Source organism: Eumetopias jubatus, unplaced genomic scaffold (genome assembly GCF_037043125.1).
Source record: "Eumetopias jubatus isolate StellerSeaLion01/CBP00866 unplaced genomic scaffold, mEumJub1_p1.0 scaffold_4, whole genome shotgun sequence".
NCBI lineage: Eukaryota > Metazoa > Chordata > Mammalia > Carnivora > Otariidae > Eumetopias > Eumetopias jubatus.
Genome location: NW_028274810.1, coordinates 42,737,344 through 42,757,581, shown reverse-complemented (window position 1 = coordinate 42,757,581; position 20,238 = coordinate 42,737,344). Strand labels below are relative to the sequence as shown.

At 37.6% G+C, this 20,238-nt stretch overlaps 1 protein-coding gene across 6 annotated transcripts in view; it reads right to left on the bottom strand.

Moving 5' to 3' along the window:
- ZZZ3 (zinc finger ZZ-type containing 3) overlaps positions 1–20,238 on the bottom strand; it is a 101,252-nt gene that overhangs the window by 18,767 nt on the left and 62,247 nt on the right. For all 6 annotated transcript variants that reach the window (XM_028102451.2, XM_028102450.2, XM_028102454.2 and 3 more), the window contains one exon: positions 650–788. In XM_028102451.2, coding sequence (XP_027958252.1) covers positions 650–788 — 139 coding nt within the window. The remainder of the gene's footprint in view (positions 1–649; positions 789–20,238) is intronic.

The following is a 20,238-nucleotide window of genomic DNA, read 5'->3' as shown; positions in this document are numbered from 1 at the left end:
TCCATACTTACATACAAGAGAGTTATAAAAACATGAATCACTTTCAAATGATTAACTGTTAAATATGAAAGTTCTGTTTTAAGGAAAAGAGAAAATTAAAGGGAATTTTTACACTAAAGTAAAGGACATTACAAGGGCATTAAAATTTATACTTCCTCTTCATGGACTTGGCAACCATAACCTTAAAGACATTTAAAATAGTTTTTGTTTTTATCACCAATGTTTTCTATCACACTACATGGAGAGTTACAAAAGTACCTCAAAACTAAAGCAGTTAACAAATCCTGAAGTATTTTTTCTTTTCGCTTTATTAATCCTGAAGTTGTGAAAGAAGAAAGAAAACCCTCTTTTCCTTTTTACCTAAGATGAGAAAGGTAACAGGAAAAGATCCTAAAAATGGCTAGGGAATGGAACATCAAGTTCCTAATATAAATATCCAATTAAACCTCTCGGCTATTTTCATTGGAGTATATTCTCTTGGGGGGGAGCAAGGGATGCTTAGGAAGGAAGTATCCTGCCTTCAGTAGTATGGTTAGTTTAGAGGGGGAAAAAATTAAACATTTAAAAAAGTTCATACCCATATTAAAAGAATAAATCAAGTTGTTAATGAATATATTTCAATAAATCTTAAAAAGTGCTCAATATATACCTTCTTCTGGAGTTTCTCCACAAATCCAATGGGATTTTTTAGTGCTTCTTTCTGGTGTTTGCCTAAACTTTCAAGGTCCTGGACTGCTTGAGAACGCTGAGCTTCAAGTACAGCAATCGTCTGTAACAGTCTCTGATAACTACAGAGACAAAGAAAAATACCTCACTAAAATTTTCTAGTAACAACAATAAATAAAAACTGAGTTCAAGCCATGATCTACTATTAAGCCACACAGTCTTTTTAAAGTTACCTGAAAGAGTTTAGTAAAACATATTACTGGGAATAAATGAGGTCTTCCTGAGTTACGAAGTACCTAGTCAGAAAATATCAGTTAGAGAAAGCAAAGCCTTATTTCCCCATCTTAAGTTTTTAACTCTTGAACCTGAGTAAGTACAGAAAATAAGAAGCATCTTGACTTTCCAACAAAGTCATTAAGAAACTGTTAAATAAAAAATAAAATAAAATCATAAGGTTTTAGCACTAGGAGGGATCAGCAAATTCAGCCCCCCTGTTGTATTCTGTTGGAATAAGGAATCCGAGGTACATTTTCTTACCCAGAGTTAAGCCAACTGTACAATAATTAAGACATGATTTTAGGCGTCATGGTTCTCATTTGCTCTTTCTATTATACTTTCACTCTACAGGAAGTTTACTTTCCAAGCAATTCTTAAGTATTGAACATTTTCAAAGAAGAAAGGCCTTAAAGATACTTACTCCCTACCTAAAAGGTCTGTTTAGCACAACATATAATTTTACCCACACAAACCTACTATCTGCCATTATCCTGAAATCTCACTATGGTACTAGTTAATTCTCTTCATCTCTCTGATTCAGATTGTCCTGCCTCTCTAATGTCTATTTTCAAATATCAATGCACATATGGGAATATGTTAACCCAAAAGTCCTGAATGTTCAAATACACTTTGCAAAAAGAATGAAAAAAAAAGTCATTCCAAGTTCGCTTCAAAATAAGTGGTTAAGTCCTTAAATGTGTAGGTAAAACACAATTTTTCTTTATGGCTTCAAATAAATTTCACTGCATTTCCCAAATAGACTGTAAACTCCATAATGGCAAACACATCTGAGAAGTTCACTGTTTGTTTATCCAGTGTGCAGCACACTTCCCAGGACAGAGATGATCAATAAATATTTTTGAATGAACAAATGAACAGACATGTCTTGTGCAATCAAAAAGTATACTGAATCTTTTAAGTTCAGAAGTCAGCAAACTAGCAGAAATTTCAAAGGTAAAACAACGCAATTTTGAGGTTCACAGCCACAGCATAATTGCAACATGGCCTTCTCTATCAGGACACTTCTCCAGCCCCTGCCTATAACATACCTATTCTTGCTCTTGAAATGTTAATAATTAAGGTAAAAACTAGTAACACTGAAGGGTAAGACTCCTCTCAAGCTAGAGATACTTTTATTTAAAAGCCAGAACATAATTGGAAAGCAGGAACCTTACCAAGACACTCCTGGATAAGTTACAGAGGTTAAGTCTAAACCCACTTCCACGAAGCCCCCATTTGCTGTGAGGTATATGGAGTGCACAAACCCTGCCTGTGCTAGCTATTTCCATGAAGCAGGCTCACCAAGACACAATCTTAAGATGATGGTATAGTCAGCTAAGTACGAGAACCTAGCCTCTCTACAATACTCTTAACTGGCATACTTCACCTCCAGAACTCCTTCCCCACTAGCTGAATAACCAAAGACTTGTCATGGTGTCGTTATGACTGATCTCTGTTTAAAGCAAGACTTACATACTTCTGTATCATTAATATAAAAATGAGTATGAGTCTATTAAACTTTCAGCAAACTGCTGAAAGCACAATAACAATTAATAAGGAACAAGTAAGAACACAGTTATGGAAAAAATAAGCACAGGCTTGAAAAAAAGCACTGTAGTCAGTTGTTGATGCTGGGAAGAAAGGCCTCTCTTTGAAACCAATAAACTGTAACAAATTTTACTGTATTTAAATTATTTTTTCAAAAGAGATGACAAAACAGAACTCTTCAAACTCTATTTGCTTCTCTTTAATCAAGATAAAATAATTAACAAATTGAAGTCCCACGATAAACACTGGTAAAAGACTTAAAGTCCGGAATAAGTGAAAAGACTGTAAGAAAGTGGTAAACTCAAGTCTTCTAGACCAGCTAACTTGAATCATTTGAGTAGAGTCCTCAGAGATTTTTTTTTTTTAAAGATTTTATTTATTTATTTAACAAGAGACACTGTGGGAGAGGAAGAAGCAGGCTTCCCACCGAGCAGGGAGCCCGATGCGGGGCTCAATCCCAGGACCCTGGGATCATGACCTGAGCCGAAGGCAGACGCTTAACAACTGAGCCACCCAGGCGCCCCTAGAGTCCTCAGAGATTTTTTACCAGTAAGATTACCATTTATATTCCTATGCAGAAATGGAATCATAAAAAACTAGGGTGACATCTAAAAAACCAGTATGATACAGTCAAATCTATTTTCAATCCCTCCCACCTACCCATCCACTTCACCTCCAAATGCAAACTACTAGAAACTGATCCAGACATCAATCAAGGCAAGACTCATTTGTTCATTAATTTGATAATTATTTACTAAGAGAATTAAGGCACTATCCTAAAAGCTTTAGTAATTATCAAAGCAAATCAGGCATGGACTTAGGTATAACAGAGAAGGAGAAAACTGTATGAAGCAAATGGATAGGACTGACCATGTTGTTGGGGATAGAGGATGGGTATGTGAGGTCCATCATCCTAGCTGGTCTACTTTTTTTGTATGTTTGAAATTCTCCACAATGAATTATAAAGAGAAAACTTCAACTTCAATCCAAATTAATGGAGGAATTAACCACTATACTCTTCCTAGGCTGGTCAGATCACACCTACTACTGTATTCAGCTTTGCTTTAAAAGAGACAACCAGGTTCATGAAGAGACAAGGTGGATGAGAAAGTATGTAATAAGAAATAATAAGTGTCTTAACATTTACTGAATGTATAAGCCAGATGTTGTATTTTAAGTATAATAACACAGTCCTCACTATACACTTACAAGATAGGTACCATTATCACTATTTCACAAATAAGGAAACCAAGGCACAGACTAAGTAATTTGTCAAGATCATACCAGCCATTTATTGTGAAGATGTGATGTGAGGAATGGTTAAGATTCTGAGAATATTTACCCAAGAAATTAAAACCTCCAATAGAATATTGTTTCAGTCTTTAACACACAGCTATGTAGAAAAGGAAATAGACTTTTACAAGTTATAGAGTCAAACCAGAATCAAATTGTGATAAAGGCACAATATGAAGAAAAACACTGTCTCTGTCAAAAACCAATAAAAGATGGCAGTATAGCACCCAATCACCACAGATGTTCATACAGATATTTAAAGGAAATTCAAGCACTAAAAATACTGCAACTCTTTAATTCCAGCAAAACAGGCTACTTTCACACATTTGCTACTACTCACTCAACCAAGTAATCTGTAGAATGATTTTTTAAATGTATATACTTTTGTGTGAATGAAAATATAGTTATAGCATTCCCACAAGGACAACTCTGTATTAAACCTATCAAAAATTATTTATCTGTTTCTAAACTAAATCCACTGCTACAAATAGTAGGCTTACCTGTGGCAAAGAATTGTTAATTTTATTGTCTCACGTCTTCAACGTAAAGTAAGTTTAGCTTTTATACTATGGAATTTTATTTTATTAAAATATTAATACTTTCCAATTCTAAATCTAAGTTATTTTGACTACCCTTCATTATCCAAGTCCTCTTGAATGCTTTATTCACATCTGTGAATATAAAACATTTACATAGGGGCATTTGGGTGGCCCAGTCAGTTAAGCGCTGACCCTTGATTTTGGCACAGGGCATGATCTCAGGGTCATGAGATCAAGCCCCATGCTTTGCAGAGTCTGCTTAAGACTCTCCCTCTGCCCCTCTTGCTCTCTTTCTCTAAAATAAATAAATGAATCTTAAAAAAAAAAAACACAACTATTCTAGGGGCACCTGGGTGGCTCAGTCAGTTGAGCATCAGACTCCCATTTTCAGCTCAGATCTTGATCTTGGGGGTTGTGTGGGTTCAGGCCCCACACATTAGGCTCTATGCTGGGCGTACTTAAAAAATAAAAATTAAAAAAAAAAACACAAAAAAACCTATTCTAGGGACGCCTGTGTGGCTCAGTCAGTTAGGTGGCTGCCTTCAGCTCAGGTCATGATCTCAGGGTCCTGGGATCGAGTCCCACATTGGGCTCCCTGCCCGGCGTGAAGTCTGCTTCTCCCTCTGCCTGCTTGTGCTCTCTCTCTCTCCATCTGAGAAATAAATAAAATCTTTAAAAAAAAACAAAACAAACTATTCTAGATCAGAGGTCTACAACCTTTAGCCTGTTTCTATAAATAAAGTGTGTGTGTGTGTGTGTTTATTTTGGGAGAGAGAAAGAAATGGGAAAGAGGGAGAGGGAGAGAATCTGAAGCGGGCTCCACACCCAGCGCAGAGCCCAACATGGGGCTAGATCTCACAACCCTGAGCCAAAATCAAGAGTCAGATGCTTCACCAACTGAGCCACCCAGGCCCCCTCTATAAATAAAGTTTTATTAGAACATAGCCACACTCATCTGTTTAGATAACGTCTATGGCTGCTTTCTAAATACAATCACAGAGTGGAGTAGTTGCAAAGCGCAGCTGATTCCCAAAGCCAAAATTATTTACTATCTGACTATTTAAGAAAAAGTCTGCTAGGCCCTGCTATAGATTAAAGATACAGAGACATGACAACCAAGTATAATGTATAGTCACGAATTAGGTCCCAGAGAGGGGGAAATAAACTTTTCGGGGATATTTCTGGGTATAGACGGAAAAATGTAAATACAGATTGTGGATTATATATTTTATTCTATCAATGCCAGACTACTGAGGTACAATAAGATATTTAACGTTATGCAAGAGAATATTTTTTTTTCAGATTTTATTTATTTGAGAGAGAAAGAGTACAGAGCGAGAGAGAGAGAGAGCATGAGCGGGGGGTGGGGGGAGAGGGAGAAGCAGGCTCCCCTCTGAGCAGGGAGCCCAATATGGGGCTTGATCCCAGGACACTGGGATCATGATCTGAGCAAAGGCAGACACTTAACCGGCTGAGCCACCCAGGCGTCCCAAAGAATATTCTTCTTTTTAGGAGATACATACTAAAGTAAGGGGTGATGAGTCTACAATATACTTTTAAATATCTCAGCTTAAAAAAGTAAAAAAAGGGGGGAGCGCCTGGGTGGCTCAGTCATTAAGCATCTGCTTCGGCTTAGGTCATGATCTCAGGGTCCTGGGATTGAGCCCCACATCGGGCTCCCTGCTCAGCAGGAAGCCTGCTTCTCCCTCTCCCACTTCCCACTGCTTGTGTTCAATCTCTCGCTCTATCAAATAAATAAATAAAATCTTAAAAAACTAAAAAGTATATGGGATGGGAAGGAAGATGAGGGGAAAGGGAGAGAGGGAGAGAATATTACAAAATGTTAACAACTGATGAATTTAGCTGAAGGCGATACAGATGCTTACCATACTATTCTTCCAGCTTTTTAAATTTTTATAATTTCCTAAATAAAAACTGAGTAATGAAGAAGCAATTCATTACATTTTGCTACTGAAAAAAAACAGCTCGATTATCCTATGAACACTGAACTTAATTAAATAACACTGAAAAAAAACGAGAGAAAGGCAACATAAAAATAAATGTATTCGGGGACGCCTGGTAGCTCAGTGGGTTAAGCGTCCCACTCTTGATTTTTGGCTCAGGTCATGATCTCAGAGTCATGAGATGAAGCCCCATATCAGGTTCCACGCTCAGCAGAGTCTGCTTGAGATTCTCTCTCTCCCTTTCCCTCTGCCTTCCCCCCCAACCCCACACTGACTCTCAAATAAATAAATATTTCAAAATGTTTAAAAATGTATTCATTTAACTATACTGTACAAAGAAAAGGGAAAGGAGTATAGAAAAAACTTAAAAGCTAACCAATATGTTTTCACATGTGTGCATATGTGTACAAATGCACACATGTATGCACTGGTGAACAGGAGGAAGTAAGAAAAAAGAGCAAGACATATGCTGGATATCATTTTCAACAGGATAAAACTATATAAAGTGAATCGGTTCTCAGGAATAACAATCAGGCAATTTTAAACAGCAATAAATTTCATCCTACCAATTTACCAGTGTAAAACAGTTTTGGGGGAAATGCTTCAATTTACTCTACACCATCATTTCAAATCATGTATGGTACTTCTACTTTCAGCAAAATACTGAGCTCAGTATATACATGACTGAATAGAAATTATTTTGATATGAGAACATACATATTTTAAAATTATCAATTTAGTAAAACAAAAGATGTATGATACTTTTTCTTCATGAAAGGTTTCAAACACTGAAACTGTAGAACAGCAAAAATTCAATAATTCATAAATGATTTCTCATTTACTATGAAAATCCAAAAGTCATTAAGAAGATCAAAAAGCCTTTTATGATGCTCTGTGTTAAGACAGAAATGAATACCTTAACTTCTGATAATATGCCTTTCCAGGTATAATGATCAATTCTGTATTGAAAAATAACTGAAAATGCTGAATTAAAGACAAGTTAAGAAAAAACCATGTACCTGTTTATTTTAAAATCATGGAAAAACTGGTAAGATACTACGAATTCTTTTATTAACAGGCCAAAATCTAAGTGAAGGCATAAACTGGACCATGTAAGTCTGGGCTCAATTTTCTGTACTTCACTTGCCTAGGAAACAGAAGACAAAGCCACTGATGTAGATAGTCTAATAGGAGATGCTCTTCCTTCAGGACCTCTCACTCCCATCCCATAGAAGAGTTGCTTTGGGACTGAGAAAAGGAGCAGGTAAAAATTTCAACCACAAAAAGCTGTCACCACAAGACAGTCCAAATAGTATTACCTAGGTGGCCTTAAACAACCAAAGCCACAACTACAGTTTATAAAGCAGTGTTTCTGGACTGATGCGCACACACCCATCCCCCACCAAGATACCCACAGAGGCAAATGCAATTTTCTCTGGAAGAACACATATTCATCCGAGGCCTCAAAGATAACCCATAAAGAATTTTCTAAAGAAAGTAAAGAGCACTGGGGCGCCTGTGTGGCTCAGTCGGTTAAGCGGCTGCCTTCGGCTCAGGTCATGATCCCAGGGTCCTTGGATCAAGCCCCGCATCGGGCTCCCTGCTCAGCAGAGAGCCCGCTTCTTCCTCTCCCTCTGCCTGCTACTCTGCCTACTTGTGCTCTCTCTCTGTCAAATAAATAAATAAAATCTTTTAAAAAAAAAGTAAAGAGCGCTTATTTAAAAATTACCAAGCATACAAAAAAGCAAGACAGAGTAATAAAAGACAAGCTTGAAAACAGCTACAGGGAATAGGAAACTACAAAAACAAAGATGCTTTGAAAAGGAAGCAAATTCAAAAACATTTTTTAAGGATTTTATTTATTTGACAGAGAGAGATAGCAAGAGAGGGAACACAAGCAGAGAGAGCGTGAGAGGGAGAAGCAGGCTTCCCACTGAGCAGGGAGCCCGATGCGGGGCTCAATCCCAGGACCCTGGGATCATGACCCGAGCCGAAGGCAGACACTTAATGACTGAGCCACCCAGGCACCCTGCAAATTCAAATTTTTAATATATGATAATTAAAACTAAAAGCTCAATGGGGACAAATTTCCTCTGCCTTCGGCTCGGGTCATGATCCTGGAGTCCCTGGATCGAGTCCCGCATTGGGTTCCCTGCTTGGCGGGGAGTCTGCTTCTCTCTCTGACCCTACCCCCTCTCAGGTGCTCTCTCTCTCTCTCTCTCATTCTCACTCTCTAAAATAAATACTAAAAAAATTTAAAAAAAATACAGATGAGGCAAATTCAGAAGGAACGCTTCATTGAAGACAAGCTGGAAAAAATACTTAAAAGCTCTTAAAAGTCGCAAAGAGCTAACAGACTCATGAGATTGTACCAAATTAAGATCCATGATAAGATGAAAACCAGAAAGTTAAAACATGTTTGGGGGCACTTTTGCCCTGGAGCAATTTATTTACTGGATTGAAGAGGAAGCTGAGCAGTGTTTCTGATAGCTTAAAATGATAGAAGATTAAAATTGGGAGTGTAGGGCCTACCAAAGGTAGAAGCTCTGGAAAACAAGCCTAAGCTTTGGTCTTGGATCCTGGAGGACTACACCCTAGGAGTAAGGGTGAAAAGGAAGTAAAGAGCCCTCTCAGAATGGACTAGTATATCTCAGTTCATAATTAACAAGACTGAAAATGCAGACACACCAAGACCCAGACATCCCATATGTAGTATATAACCTCAAGAAACTCTTGAATATACACAATGGCATGTATTTATTGCAAACTTATTCATGATAATCCAAAACCAGAAGCAACCCAAATGTCCACCTAAAAAAAAAAAACAACAGAGATAAACTGTGGTATAGATATACAGTGGAATACTATACAGCAATGAAAATGAACAAAATACATCTATGTGTACCAACACAGATGACTACCACAAACATAATAAATCACAAAAGAGTATATGCAGTGTGGTTCAAAAACTAAACTTTATTATTTAGGGATACACAATTAAGTAGTAAAACCTTTTAAAACAGCAAAGAAGGATTTTCACAAAAGTGGGATAGTGGTTATCTCCCAGAAAAGTAAGGGAATGTAACTAAGGAACTATTCACAGAGGAGGACTTCTGGAGTACTATCCATATTGTGTATCTTAACCTGGATTGTGGTTGAACAATTATAGGCTGTTTGATTTCATAGTTATTCCGTATCTGCCTGTCAATATTTCATTAGTATTATATGCATGAGATACTGCACTTTTTTAAAGGGAAAGTTTTCTAGGAAGAAAATGTTAGACAGAACACTTCTACTTCTAGAACTTTAAGATTCACAGAGAAGTCCTGGTTCAAGTCCCAGCTCTATCAGCAACTAACTATGGGATGTTATTCAAGTCATTAAACCTTGGGCCTTGGCTTCCTCAGCTACAAAATGAGAAGAATGGACCAGATAAGTAATTCCAAAAGCTTTCTGCAAAGTAAAACATTCTATGATTATAAGCCATTTGTTCAATTCTGGTCATTCACTGTATAATGCTAAGTGAAATAAGTCAGTCAGAGAAAGACAAATACCATATGCTTCCATTCATAGTGGAATTTAAGAAATAAGCAAAGGAGTAAAAAAGAGAGAGAGAGAGAGACAATCCAAGAAAGAGACTCATAACTCTAATAAACTGATGGTTACCAGAGGGGAGGTGAGTGGTGGGTGGATGCATGAAACAGGTGATGGGGATTAAGGAGTACACTTGTTGTAATGAGCACTGAGCAATGTATAGAATTGTTGAATCACTATATTGTATACCTGAAATTAATGTAACACTGAATGTTAACCACACTGGAATTAAAATAAAATAAAAATACAAAAAAATTCTGGTCATTTCACATTTTTTCTGAATTAAAAATGGGCTCACTTAATACTGTATACATAAATACAGCATTAAGTCAATCTTTTCTTCATACAGAATCCTATTTGAGACCTGGGTTTATCAGCTCTGCCCACAGCAAGAAGTATGCCAAGTAACTGATCTAAGGGATAAGTTTCCCCTACTTCACAACGTCTACTCATGATACATTAATGGCTTTACTCTCACAGAGGTTACTTTCAAAATGATATTATGTGAAATATAATGGCTATGGTTTATGAAGAAATTGGCTGTTCTGGCTGTAGGTCACTGAATAGTGTATTTCCTCAAGGCAAGCATTTAAAGGTGCACCTATGCCACTAGTTTATAAGTATGTCTTATCTCATTTATTATAGTGTGCGATCCCTGAAACAAAGTCCATTTTTCTATTTCTTGTACTGTTCCATAGCACATTAAGATTCAAAAGAGACATAGAAAGTGCTCATAAAGATGAAAGCAAAAGATGAAAACAAAAACCACAAAAGAAAATATAAATAACTGAATAGTTATTTGGGTGACTTTTCAGTGGTTAAATGACTGTATATAGAACACTATTATAATGGTATGTATGCTCTTATAAGTTTTTTAGGTATGCTAAAGATACATATTGCCTTGGTCCTTTTCCACATGTAAGACTTAGAGGGACAGATAAAAGGCATACTTACCAAGTTTACGGATGACATGAAGCTGAGAAGGATAGCAAATACTGTAGATGAAAAAAATCAGGATTAAAAAATAACAAGCAAGCTAGAATACTAGACAAGATGAAATTTAACCATATAAACAAAAATATGGTATTGAACTACAAAACAGGCAAACCCAAATACAGGATGGCATGAACAAGCCTTGCCTTAACAAGCACAGAAAATTGTGAGCCTCCCCACTGATCCTAAGTTCAATTATGATGTTAAAGTGTGAAGCAGCTGCTCAAAAACATGTAATATTAGCTTAAACTTGTATGAATGCAAACACTTACCAAGTATGCTCACTATATATATAGCACTAAGTCAGCCATTCTGAAGGATGCAAGTATAATCAACATGCAATCCTACATCTTGATCATTACAATTAAGGTAAGACAGTGTGCATGTGTATATTGGTAATTGCTTATTTAAATACTAAAAAACAAGGAAGCTTATAAAATTCCTAGTCAATTCCCAAAATCGACAAAAATTATAATGATTAATATACTGCAAGAGAAGATCATACATAAAATTTGACCAACCATGTTGTAAACAAAGTGATCATTCCTGGGAGCCACAAGCACTATTTCACAGAAGAAGTAAAAACCAAGTAAACACTGAAAATTTGTGTATTTCAATAGAAAAGAAGGTTAAGATATTCCAGGTAGAATAAATAGTGCAAGGAAAAGCACAAAGGCAGGTTAAGTGTGACACACATTGAAGTAATAGTGATAGTCTAGAGAAAATACATGAGGGGAAGTTGAGAACACAAAATAAAAATCTTTAAATGAAAGAACTATAGGCATGCCTGGGTGGCTCAGTCGTTAAGCGTCTGCCTTCGGCTCAGGTCACGATCCCAGGGTCCTGGGATCAAGCCCCACATCGAGCTCCCTGCTCATCAGGAAGCCTGCTTCTCCCTCTCCCACTCTCCCTGCTTGTGTTCCCTCTCTCACTGTGTCTCTCTCTGTCAAATAAATAAATAAAATCTTTAAAAATAAATAAAATGAAAGAACTATAGATTCAACAGGACAAGAAATATGAGTTCTAGTCCCATTCTGAGAAGATCAAATAGATTAGCCTATCAGGCTTTCAGTCTCCTCTTCTACAGAATAAGAGTCTCTAAAATCACTTTCTATTTCCAGAATTCCCAGAGATACAGCTTGAGCACCTATATTTAAAAACAGAAACAAAACTCCACAGATAATTCTGAAACATATCCTCATAAAGAAATACCACTCTAATGCAATAGGGAGCAGGTGCAACTTTTGAACCATGACGATAAAAGAAAATCTTTGCATTTGGAAGGCTAATATGGCTGCAATGTGTTAAGATAAACTTGAGAAAATGGCAAAAGAAACCACAGAGAAAGCAGTGTAGCCAATGTATAAGATTACATCCTGAACACCATATTTAATACTGAAGTATACTCAGAAGTTGCTAACCAGCTAGGGTTCTGAAAAGCAGAAAACTTAAAGAAATGTAGATGATCCAAGAGAACATATGAAAGTCTGCTATATAGAAAAAGGAAGAGACCTATTTCAAGTCACCTCAAAGTCAAACTCCCATCACTGAGCAGAAGTTCTAGGGAAGAATCTGAGGCTCAACAGAAGCAAAGATTTCATAAAGTAGTGAGTTCTCGGGGCGCCTGGGTGGCTCAGTCGTTAAGCGTCCGCCTTCGGCTCAGGTCATGATCCCAGGGTCCTGGGATTGAGCCCCGCACCGGGCTCCCTGCTCGGTGGGAAGCCTGCTTCTCCCTCTCCCACTCCCCCTGCCTGTGTTCCCTCTCTCGCTGTGTCTCTGTCAAATAAATAAAATCTTTAAAAAAAAAAAAATGACAAAGTAGTGAGTTCTCTGTCACTGTTAAGTTCAAACAGATACTGAATGATCACCATCAAAGGATACTGCAGAGGTATTATACTAGGTGGACATCTGGACAAAACTTACATCAAGGTCATTCCAAAACAGTTTCTAAGGATACTAGAAAAGAGCATTTAAAAATTAAATTTCTTCAGTCTGAAAAGGTTATATAATTCTAATTATATGACATTTTATAAAAGATAAAACTATAAGGGCAGTAAAAAGATCAGAAGCTTGGGGGAAGGCAGGAGGGCTGAACATGACACAAAGGTGATTTTTTTATATTAATGAAATTATTCTATATGATACTGTAATCTTGGATGCATACATTATGCATTTGTCAAAACCCATAAAACTTTAAAGGTGAACCTTAAGGTATGCAAATTTTTAAAAAATCATTTAGAAGGTCAGGGGATTCTAGAAGGAATATAAACTGATGCAAGATCTAACCGTATTATAAATCTCACTGAGAGGGTAAGAAGGAAAAGGTCCTGACCTAGGTAACTTTGGAGATGAGCGGCATCTCTAAGACTAAAGGCAAAAGGAATTGCACATAAGCACATATTCTAACTGATGTAGTTATTTCCCACATAAGAGTTAACAATTCTAATACTGCTATATATTTATATTGGAATTAAACAAATAAATGGGTGATAGATGGCCAAGTCTGCCAGTGCTGGATTGGGAATTTACAGATAAGCAAGGGGAGAAGCTAGAATGATCCAGTGGTAATATAAGGGATTAGACGTAGAGTCAAAATATGAACTCATGTTTAGCTTAGTAGAGATGCAGATGATTATACATAGAAATATTTATGGAGAGGAGCCTGGGTGGCTCAGTCGGTTAGGCGTCTGCCTTCGGCTCAGGTCATGATCCCAGGGTCCTGGGATCGAGCCCCTCATCTGGCTCCCTGCTCTGCGGGAAGCATGCTTCTTCTTCTCCCTCTATTTGTGCTCTCTCACTTTCACTCTCTATCAAATAAATGAATTTTAAAAATACATTTATGCTTACGTGTATATACACAGGTTAGTATACACACACACACAGACACAGAGACATACCATAAATACACTACCTTGATGGGACATAGGGAGCTAACAGAGAAGTTCCCAATGGCCAAAACAAAGTAGTACTAAATTATAACCCAAGGTATAAAAATAAATATTTAAGTCCACACTGATATAAAGAATTCAATGATGAAAGAAAAATCTCCCAAGCAGAATTCCAAATAATTTATGCAGACACTCTGCCCTCAAGGAAGAGAGAACCTAACTCCCCACTCCTTAAGTATGTGCTGTGCAGAGTAACTTCCTTCCAAAAAATACGGTATGGAAAGGGTGAGGAAAAAAGAATACAGTGGAGAAACCTGACAAATACTACCTCAGCCAAGTGATCAAATCAACATCAACAGCACTAAATCATAGTAATAGTATATACCCTTGGTATGATGTGATAAAAATGGCACTTCACCTCTGTGTTCCTCCTCCCCAAATCTTCAACCCCAGCCTAATCATGAAGAAAACATCAGACAAATTCCAATAAAGAATATAATACCTGACCAGTACCCCTCAAAACTGCTTAGGTCATCAACAAGGAAAGTCTGAGAAACTGCCACAGTCAAGAGAAGCCTAAGGAGACATGAAAATTAAATCTAACTGGTATCCTAGATGGGATTTCAGAACAGAAAAAAGATACTGCGTAAAAATATAGATTTTAGATAATAATGTTTTAATATTGATTCATTAATTATCATACAATATATTAAAAATAGGGGAAATGGGGTGGGGTGTATAAGGGAATTCTGTAATATAGTCTTGATTTTTCTGTAAATCTAAAATTGTTCTTTAAAATCTATTATTTTTTTTAAGAGAGAACAAGAGCTCCCACCTGTGCATGAGCAGGTGGGGTTGGAGGGGGGAGAGGGGCAGAGGGAGAGAATCTTAAGCAGGCTCCACAGGCTACATCTCATGACCCTGAGATCATGACCTGAACCGAAATCAAGACTCAGACGCTTAGCTGACTGAGCTACCCAGGTGCCCCTTAAAAAAAAAAAACAAAATTGTTTAGGGGTGCCTGGGTGGCTCAGTCAGTTAAGCAGCTGCCTTCAGCTCAGGTCATGATCCCAGGGTCCTGGGATCAAGCCCTCTATCCGGCTCCTTGCTCAGCAGGGAGCCTGCTTCTCCCCTGCCTGCCAGTTCCCCTGCCTGTGCTTGCTTTCTCTCCCTCTCTCTCCCTCTGTGCCAAATAAATAAATAAAATCTTAAAAAAAAAAACTTTAAATACAAAATTTAATTTTTTAAAATAAAATAAAAATTAAAATAAATCGCAGGGGTGCCAGGTGGCACAGTGAGTTAAGTGTCCAACTCTTGGTTTTGGCTTGGGTGGGGATCTCAGGGTCGTGAGATCGAGCCCTGCATTGGGCTCTAGGCTCAGCACAGAATCTTCTTGAGACTCTCTCCCTCTCCCTCCGCTCCTACCCACCCCACCCCACCCCTTGCCCCAGCTCTCACTCTCCTCTCCCCCTCTAAAATAAGTAAATACTTTTGGGACGCCTGGGTGGCTCAGTCCTTAAGTGTCTGCTTTCGGCTCAGGTCGTGGTCCCCGGGTCCTGGGATCGAGCCCCACATCAGGCTCCTGGCTCAGCAAGAAGCCTGCTTCTCCCTCTCCCTCTGCCTCTCCCCCTGCTCATGCTCTCTCTCTCTATCTCTGTGTCTCAAATGAATAAATAAAATCTTTAAAAAAAAAATAGAGCATTTCAAATGTAAAATCTTTGTCAAATAAATGTAATCTCCAGACCTCCTATGGTTACGCATCTTAAGTCACTAAGTAAGCACAATTCTAGTCTTTTAACTTTAGTGCTTCAGCAGAGCAGTGACATTAAAATACCATTATGCCTGGCATGGCAATATACTCCCAAAAAATACATTCTGATGAGGAGGCTGGGGCGGGGGGAAGGGGAGGAAATGGTTAAGGACAATAGTTTCTTCAGTTTAGTATGATATATCAATCACTCATACATATATGTGTGTGTGTGTATATATATATATAAAACAATTATTATAACAGTTATATCACAATATTTATTAGACCAACATATTCACAGCACAGCGTACTTAAATAAGTGGTAAAAGTTTTTTTTTTTTTTAAGGTGTATAACCATCTGGTAACAGCTGGATTTATATCAAATTTTAAAATCACAAGGTGGAATAAAAATATTTTTTACCTCTTATATTGACACTACTACCTTATAATCTCATTATACTTGTACTACTATTAACTTTACTCTTTGTACAGCTATTGTTTACCTTAGTTGTACTCTTTTTATGAATATTTAGAGTATAAATTAGTTATATTCACATATATGATTATATTTATTCTTGATCAAAAACCCTCTGAAACAGGTATTAGGACCACTTTATAGATGGCATAACCAAAACGTGGAAAGGTTAAATACTTGTAGATTCTTGCCATGGTTTTTTTCCATAATATGATTATTTACATATCCTAACTTACATGAAATATTGAGCTTAGACTGTATACACTAAGAAAATCAGCCTATATCTAAAATTCAGAAATGACTGAAAACCTAAATGAAACCTTAATTTCCTGCCTTATTTTTAAATAGCAGAATAGTAATAAAATTAGCCTATTTAACGATTCTTCCTATTCACCTAGTAGTACAAATAATAATTCAGTAACAGAATGTAACAGAAGAATACCATTTTTTTCTTGAATGGACCATAAACAGGGTAAGCAATATTTTAACTAAAGCATTTGTCATTCATAATTAAAGAGGAATTCTGATAGCCTCAAACAATTATACAAAAACACTTGCCCCTTTCCAAAAAGTCTTCATTGTATATTTTCTCAATATATATTTAACCCCCTGAAAGAAGTGTAATTTCTTTCTTTTCTTTTTTTTTTAGATCTTATTCATTTGATACTGAGAAAGAGAGCACAAACAGCAGAAGGGGCAGAGGGAGCAGGGAGCCTGATGCAGGGCTCGATTCCAGGACCCCATGATCATGACCTGAGACAAAGGCAGACACCTAACCAACTGAGCCACACAGAAGCCCCAAAATGTAATTTCTAATGTATTTCAAAGGATATTTTCTTTTGCAGAAAAGTTTCACCAACAATCCTGAAAATACAGTCAGGCCTCTATAACAAAAGTTATCACTTTTCTCTTTTCAGAGTCTATCCTGGTACCTGGAAACTGGCAACTTATTCAACTTCCTCAAGAAATTTAGCTGTAAAGGGGAGAAAGTAAATAGAAAAATAGTTGGAAAAGTATATGGAGTATGATGATTTTTAAATCAGGAAAGAGTGAAACGTGTAAATGCTGATGGGAAAGGACCCACTGGAAAGGTTGATTCTGAAAAATAAGAGTAGTAACAAATAGAGCAAGGTTCCTAAAAGAAAGTTAAGAGGGAATGGAGTTCAACTCACTGGTGGAAGGCTTAGCCTCAGGTAGGAAAAAGAGATCCCTCCATTTACTTAAAGATTGTTTATCATCATCATCATCATCATTTTGAATTGAAAATTTACTACTTATAAGGTATAATGCTCTTTACAACTGCTAGCAGCCCTATATATATTATTACTCTCTTTTTATAAATGAGGAAAGAAACTCTGAGGTTAAGTAAATTGCCAAGGTTTCAAGTGGTAGATCTGAAACCACCTAAGCCTCTCTGCATCCCCAAATCATAATCAGTTGGCTACACTCTCACTCACAAACTATGGGTAGAGATGCAGATAAGTATGTGGCAAGATGTTGACTGAGGTAGTTCTCCTCTGCTGCCTTTTATTTTCTCATGCAGCAGAAAGCAAGATCACCTGCAAAGTGTGAGGGCCTGGTGGCTTAGTAAGAGTTAAAAAGATCTTAAATAGTCACAAGAAAAACTTAGGGAAATATGGCAGGTGCAGGCCACCCAAGAGGCTCCACTCTCTAACTGGAAATCATGAATGTATATTGGTACCAGTATGCAGAAGTATGTGATTTCTCTTCAGTAGGAACAAAGGAAAAGCAATGGGAGAGGGGAGGAAAAATTGTTGGCAAGAGAGCTATGTTCTTAAAGATCAGGCAATCTAAGCCAGGTAAGAAAAGAGACAAGGGGGCGCCTGGGTGGCACAGTTGGTTGGGTGGTCAACTCTTCGTCAGGTTGTGATCTCAGGGTCGTGAAATTGAGCCCTGCATCAGGCTCCGTGCTCAGTGTGGAATCTGCTTGGGACTCTCTCTCCCTCTCCTCTACCCCTCCCCTGCTCGTGTGCATGCTCTCTCTCTCTCTAAAATAAATCAGTCTTAAAAAAAAAAGAAGACAAGGACAGATAAAGGCAAATATACGAAAATTAGAGTTGTTAAAGGAATAAAAAACTTGGAGCATTCTTTCGTGTACTTATTTTCCAATTATCAGTTGCCTACCTATTCTGCACCAATTACAAAAACAAAAGGAAAGGCATAAACAAATACACTGCAATCACATCTCAAGTGTTATGGAAAAGTTAACAGCTTCATAAACATTCTCAAGATACTAAATTAATTGAGACACTGGGGATAGAAGAAAAATGTCCGATGGTGAAAGGGAACAAAATAGTTGAAAGAACCAAAAGCAAGACTCGTGTACCTAAAATACAAATAGGGATGGAAAAGGGGTAGTAGTTTAAAATGTGGTTCTCCTGGGGGAAGGGACCAAACCAAACCTAACTTATCTTTATAATATGTGGTGTCTAAGACTAGGCCAAGCCTATAGTAAGTACTCAACATATGTCTGCTGAACTGAATTAAGCCAGGGCAAGAAACAGGAGCCCAGATTACAAGTTTGCTGACTGATAAAAATTATTTCAAAGGATCGTTATTACTGAAGCACCAGCTTTAAGCAAAGGTAACTACCCTAGCACTGAAATACTTATTAGGAAGTCCTAATTTACTGTTCTAGTGACCAACTAGAATTTCACCTACTCTTAAGAACACTTAATAAGGGTGCCTGGGTGGCTTAGTTGGTTGAGCAACTGCCTTCGGCTCAGGTCATGATCCTGGAGTCCCGGGATCGAGTCCCGCATCGGGCTCCCTGCTCAGCAGGGAGTCTGCTTCTCCCTCTGACCCTCCCCCCTCTCATGCTCTCTCTCATTCTCTCTCTCAAATAAATAAATAAAATCTTAAAAAAAAAAGAACACTTAATAAGTCAAAATAGATGCAGGTCTTAAACAACCATTATTATTTTTTTTTATTACAAGCATGATTAACAAGCTACTGTAATTTTTTCACTCTACCTTTAAGGCAGTTTTAAGTTAATTAGTTAAACCTGGGACTCTGAATAGAGATATAAATTACTATGTCTAGAAATGAAAAAATAATTTCTCAAAACCAGAACCACCGATTTCTTCAAGAGCCTGCCAATTTAAGTTTCTGCTAGGCTATTAAGACATTAGAAAATCATTTTGTAATAATGCCTCTTTTCAAATTAATCATCACAAAAGCCATATAATGTGAGTTTGCATTTTGTTGTAGTCTTCAAATGGTACTGCATATTAACTGAATTCCTCCAGAAAGCTGAAAGATTTCAATCATTTCTCAGAATCAAAAACATGATAGGGGCACCTGGTGGCTCAGTCAGTTGGGCGGCCGACTCTTGATTTTGGCTTAGGTCATGCAATTGCAGGTCATGAGATCATGATCTCAGGTTATAAGATGGAGCCCCGCATCAGGCTCTGCACTTAGCAGAGTCTGCTTCTCTCGTCCCTCTTCCTCTCCCCACACACACTCTCTCTCAAATAAATCTTTAAAAAAAAAAAAAATCAAAGAAATGATGGAAGATGTTCTCAAGGACCTATCTCTACTATCTCCTATCTTTCCCTCAATATCACCTTCTGCCAGACAAATTTCTCTTTCATCCCACAAAATGTAGGGTCATGGGAGTCTCTTAAAGGTGGACGAGAAAGTCGTACAGACATACTTTCTCAAAGCGGTCTAAGGACCACCTACATCCATATTCCCTAGATGCATGTTAAAAACATAGGTGCCTAGGGGAACCTGGGTTGGCTCAGTTGGTTGCGTGTCTGTCTCTTGGTTTTAGCTAGCATTGGGATCTCAGGATGGTGGGATGGAACCCATCATGGGGCTCCACACTCAGGAGGGAGTCTGCTTGGGATTTTCTCTCTCTCCCTCTGCCCTTCTCCTCTCCTCCCCCGCCCCCACACAAACACATGCACTCTCTAATATAAATACATAAATAAAATCTTTAAAAAAAAAATCTAGGTGCCTTGTCTATCCCAAATCTACTAAAACAATCTCTAAATGTAGGCCCAGGAATCTTTCAAACATTTTAAAGAAGACAAGGTAAGTTTTACATGGTTTTAAGTTCCAAAGAGTTTCTTCTAAAAAAAGAAAAAAAAAAGGAAAATATTTCAAATCTAAGATCTTTTTTTTTTTAAAGATTTTATTTATTTATTTGAGAGAGAGAGAGCACATGAGAGGGGAGAGGGTCAGAGGGAGAAGCAGACTCCCTGCCGAGCAGGGAGCCCGATGCGGG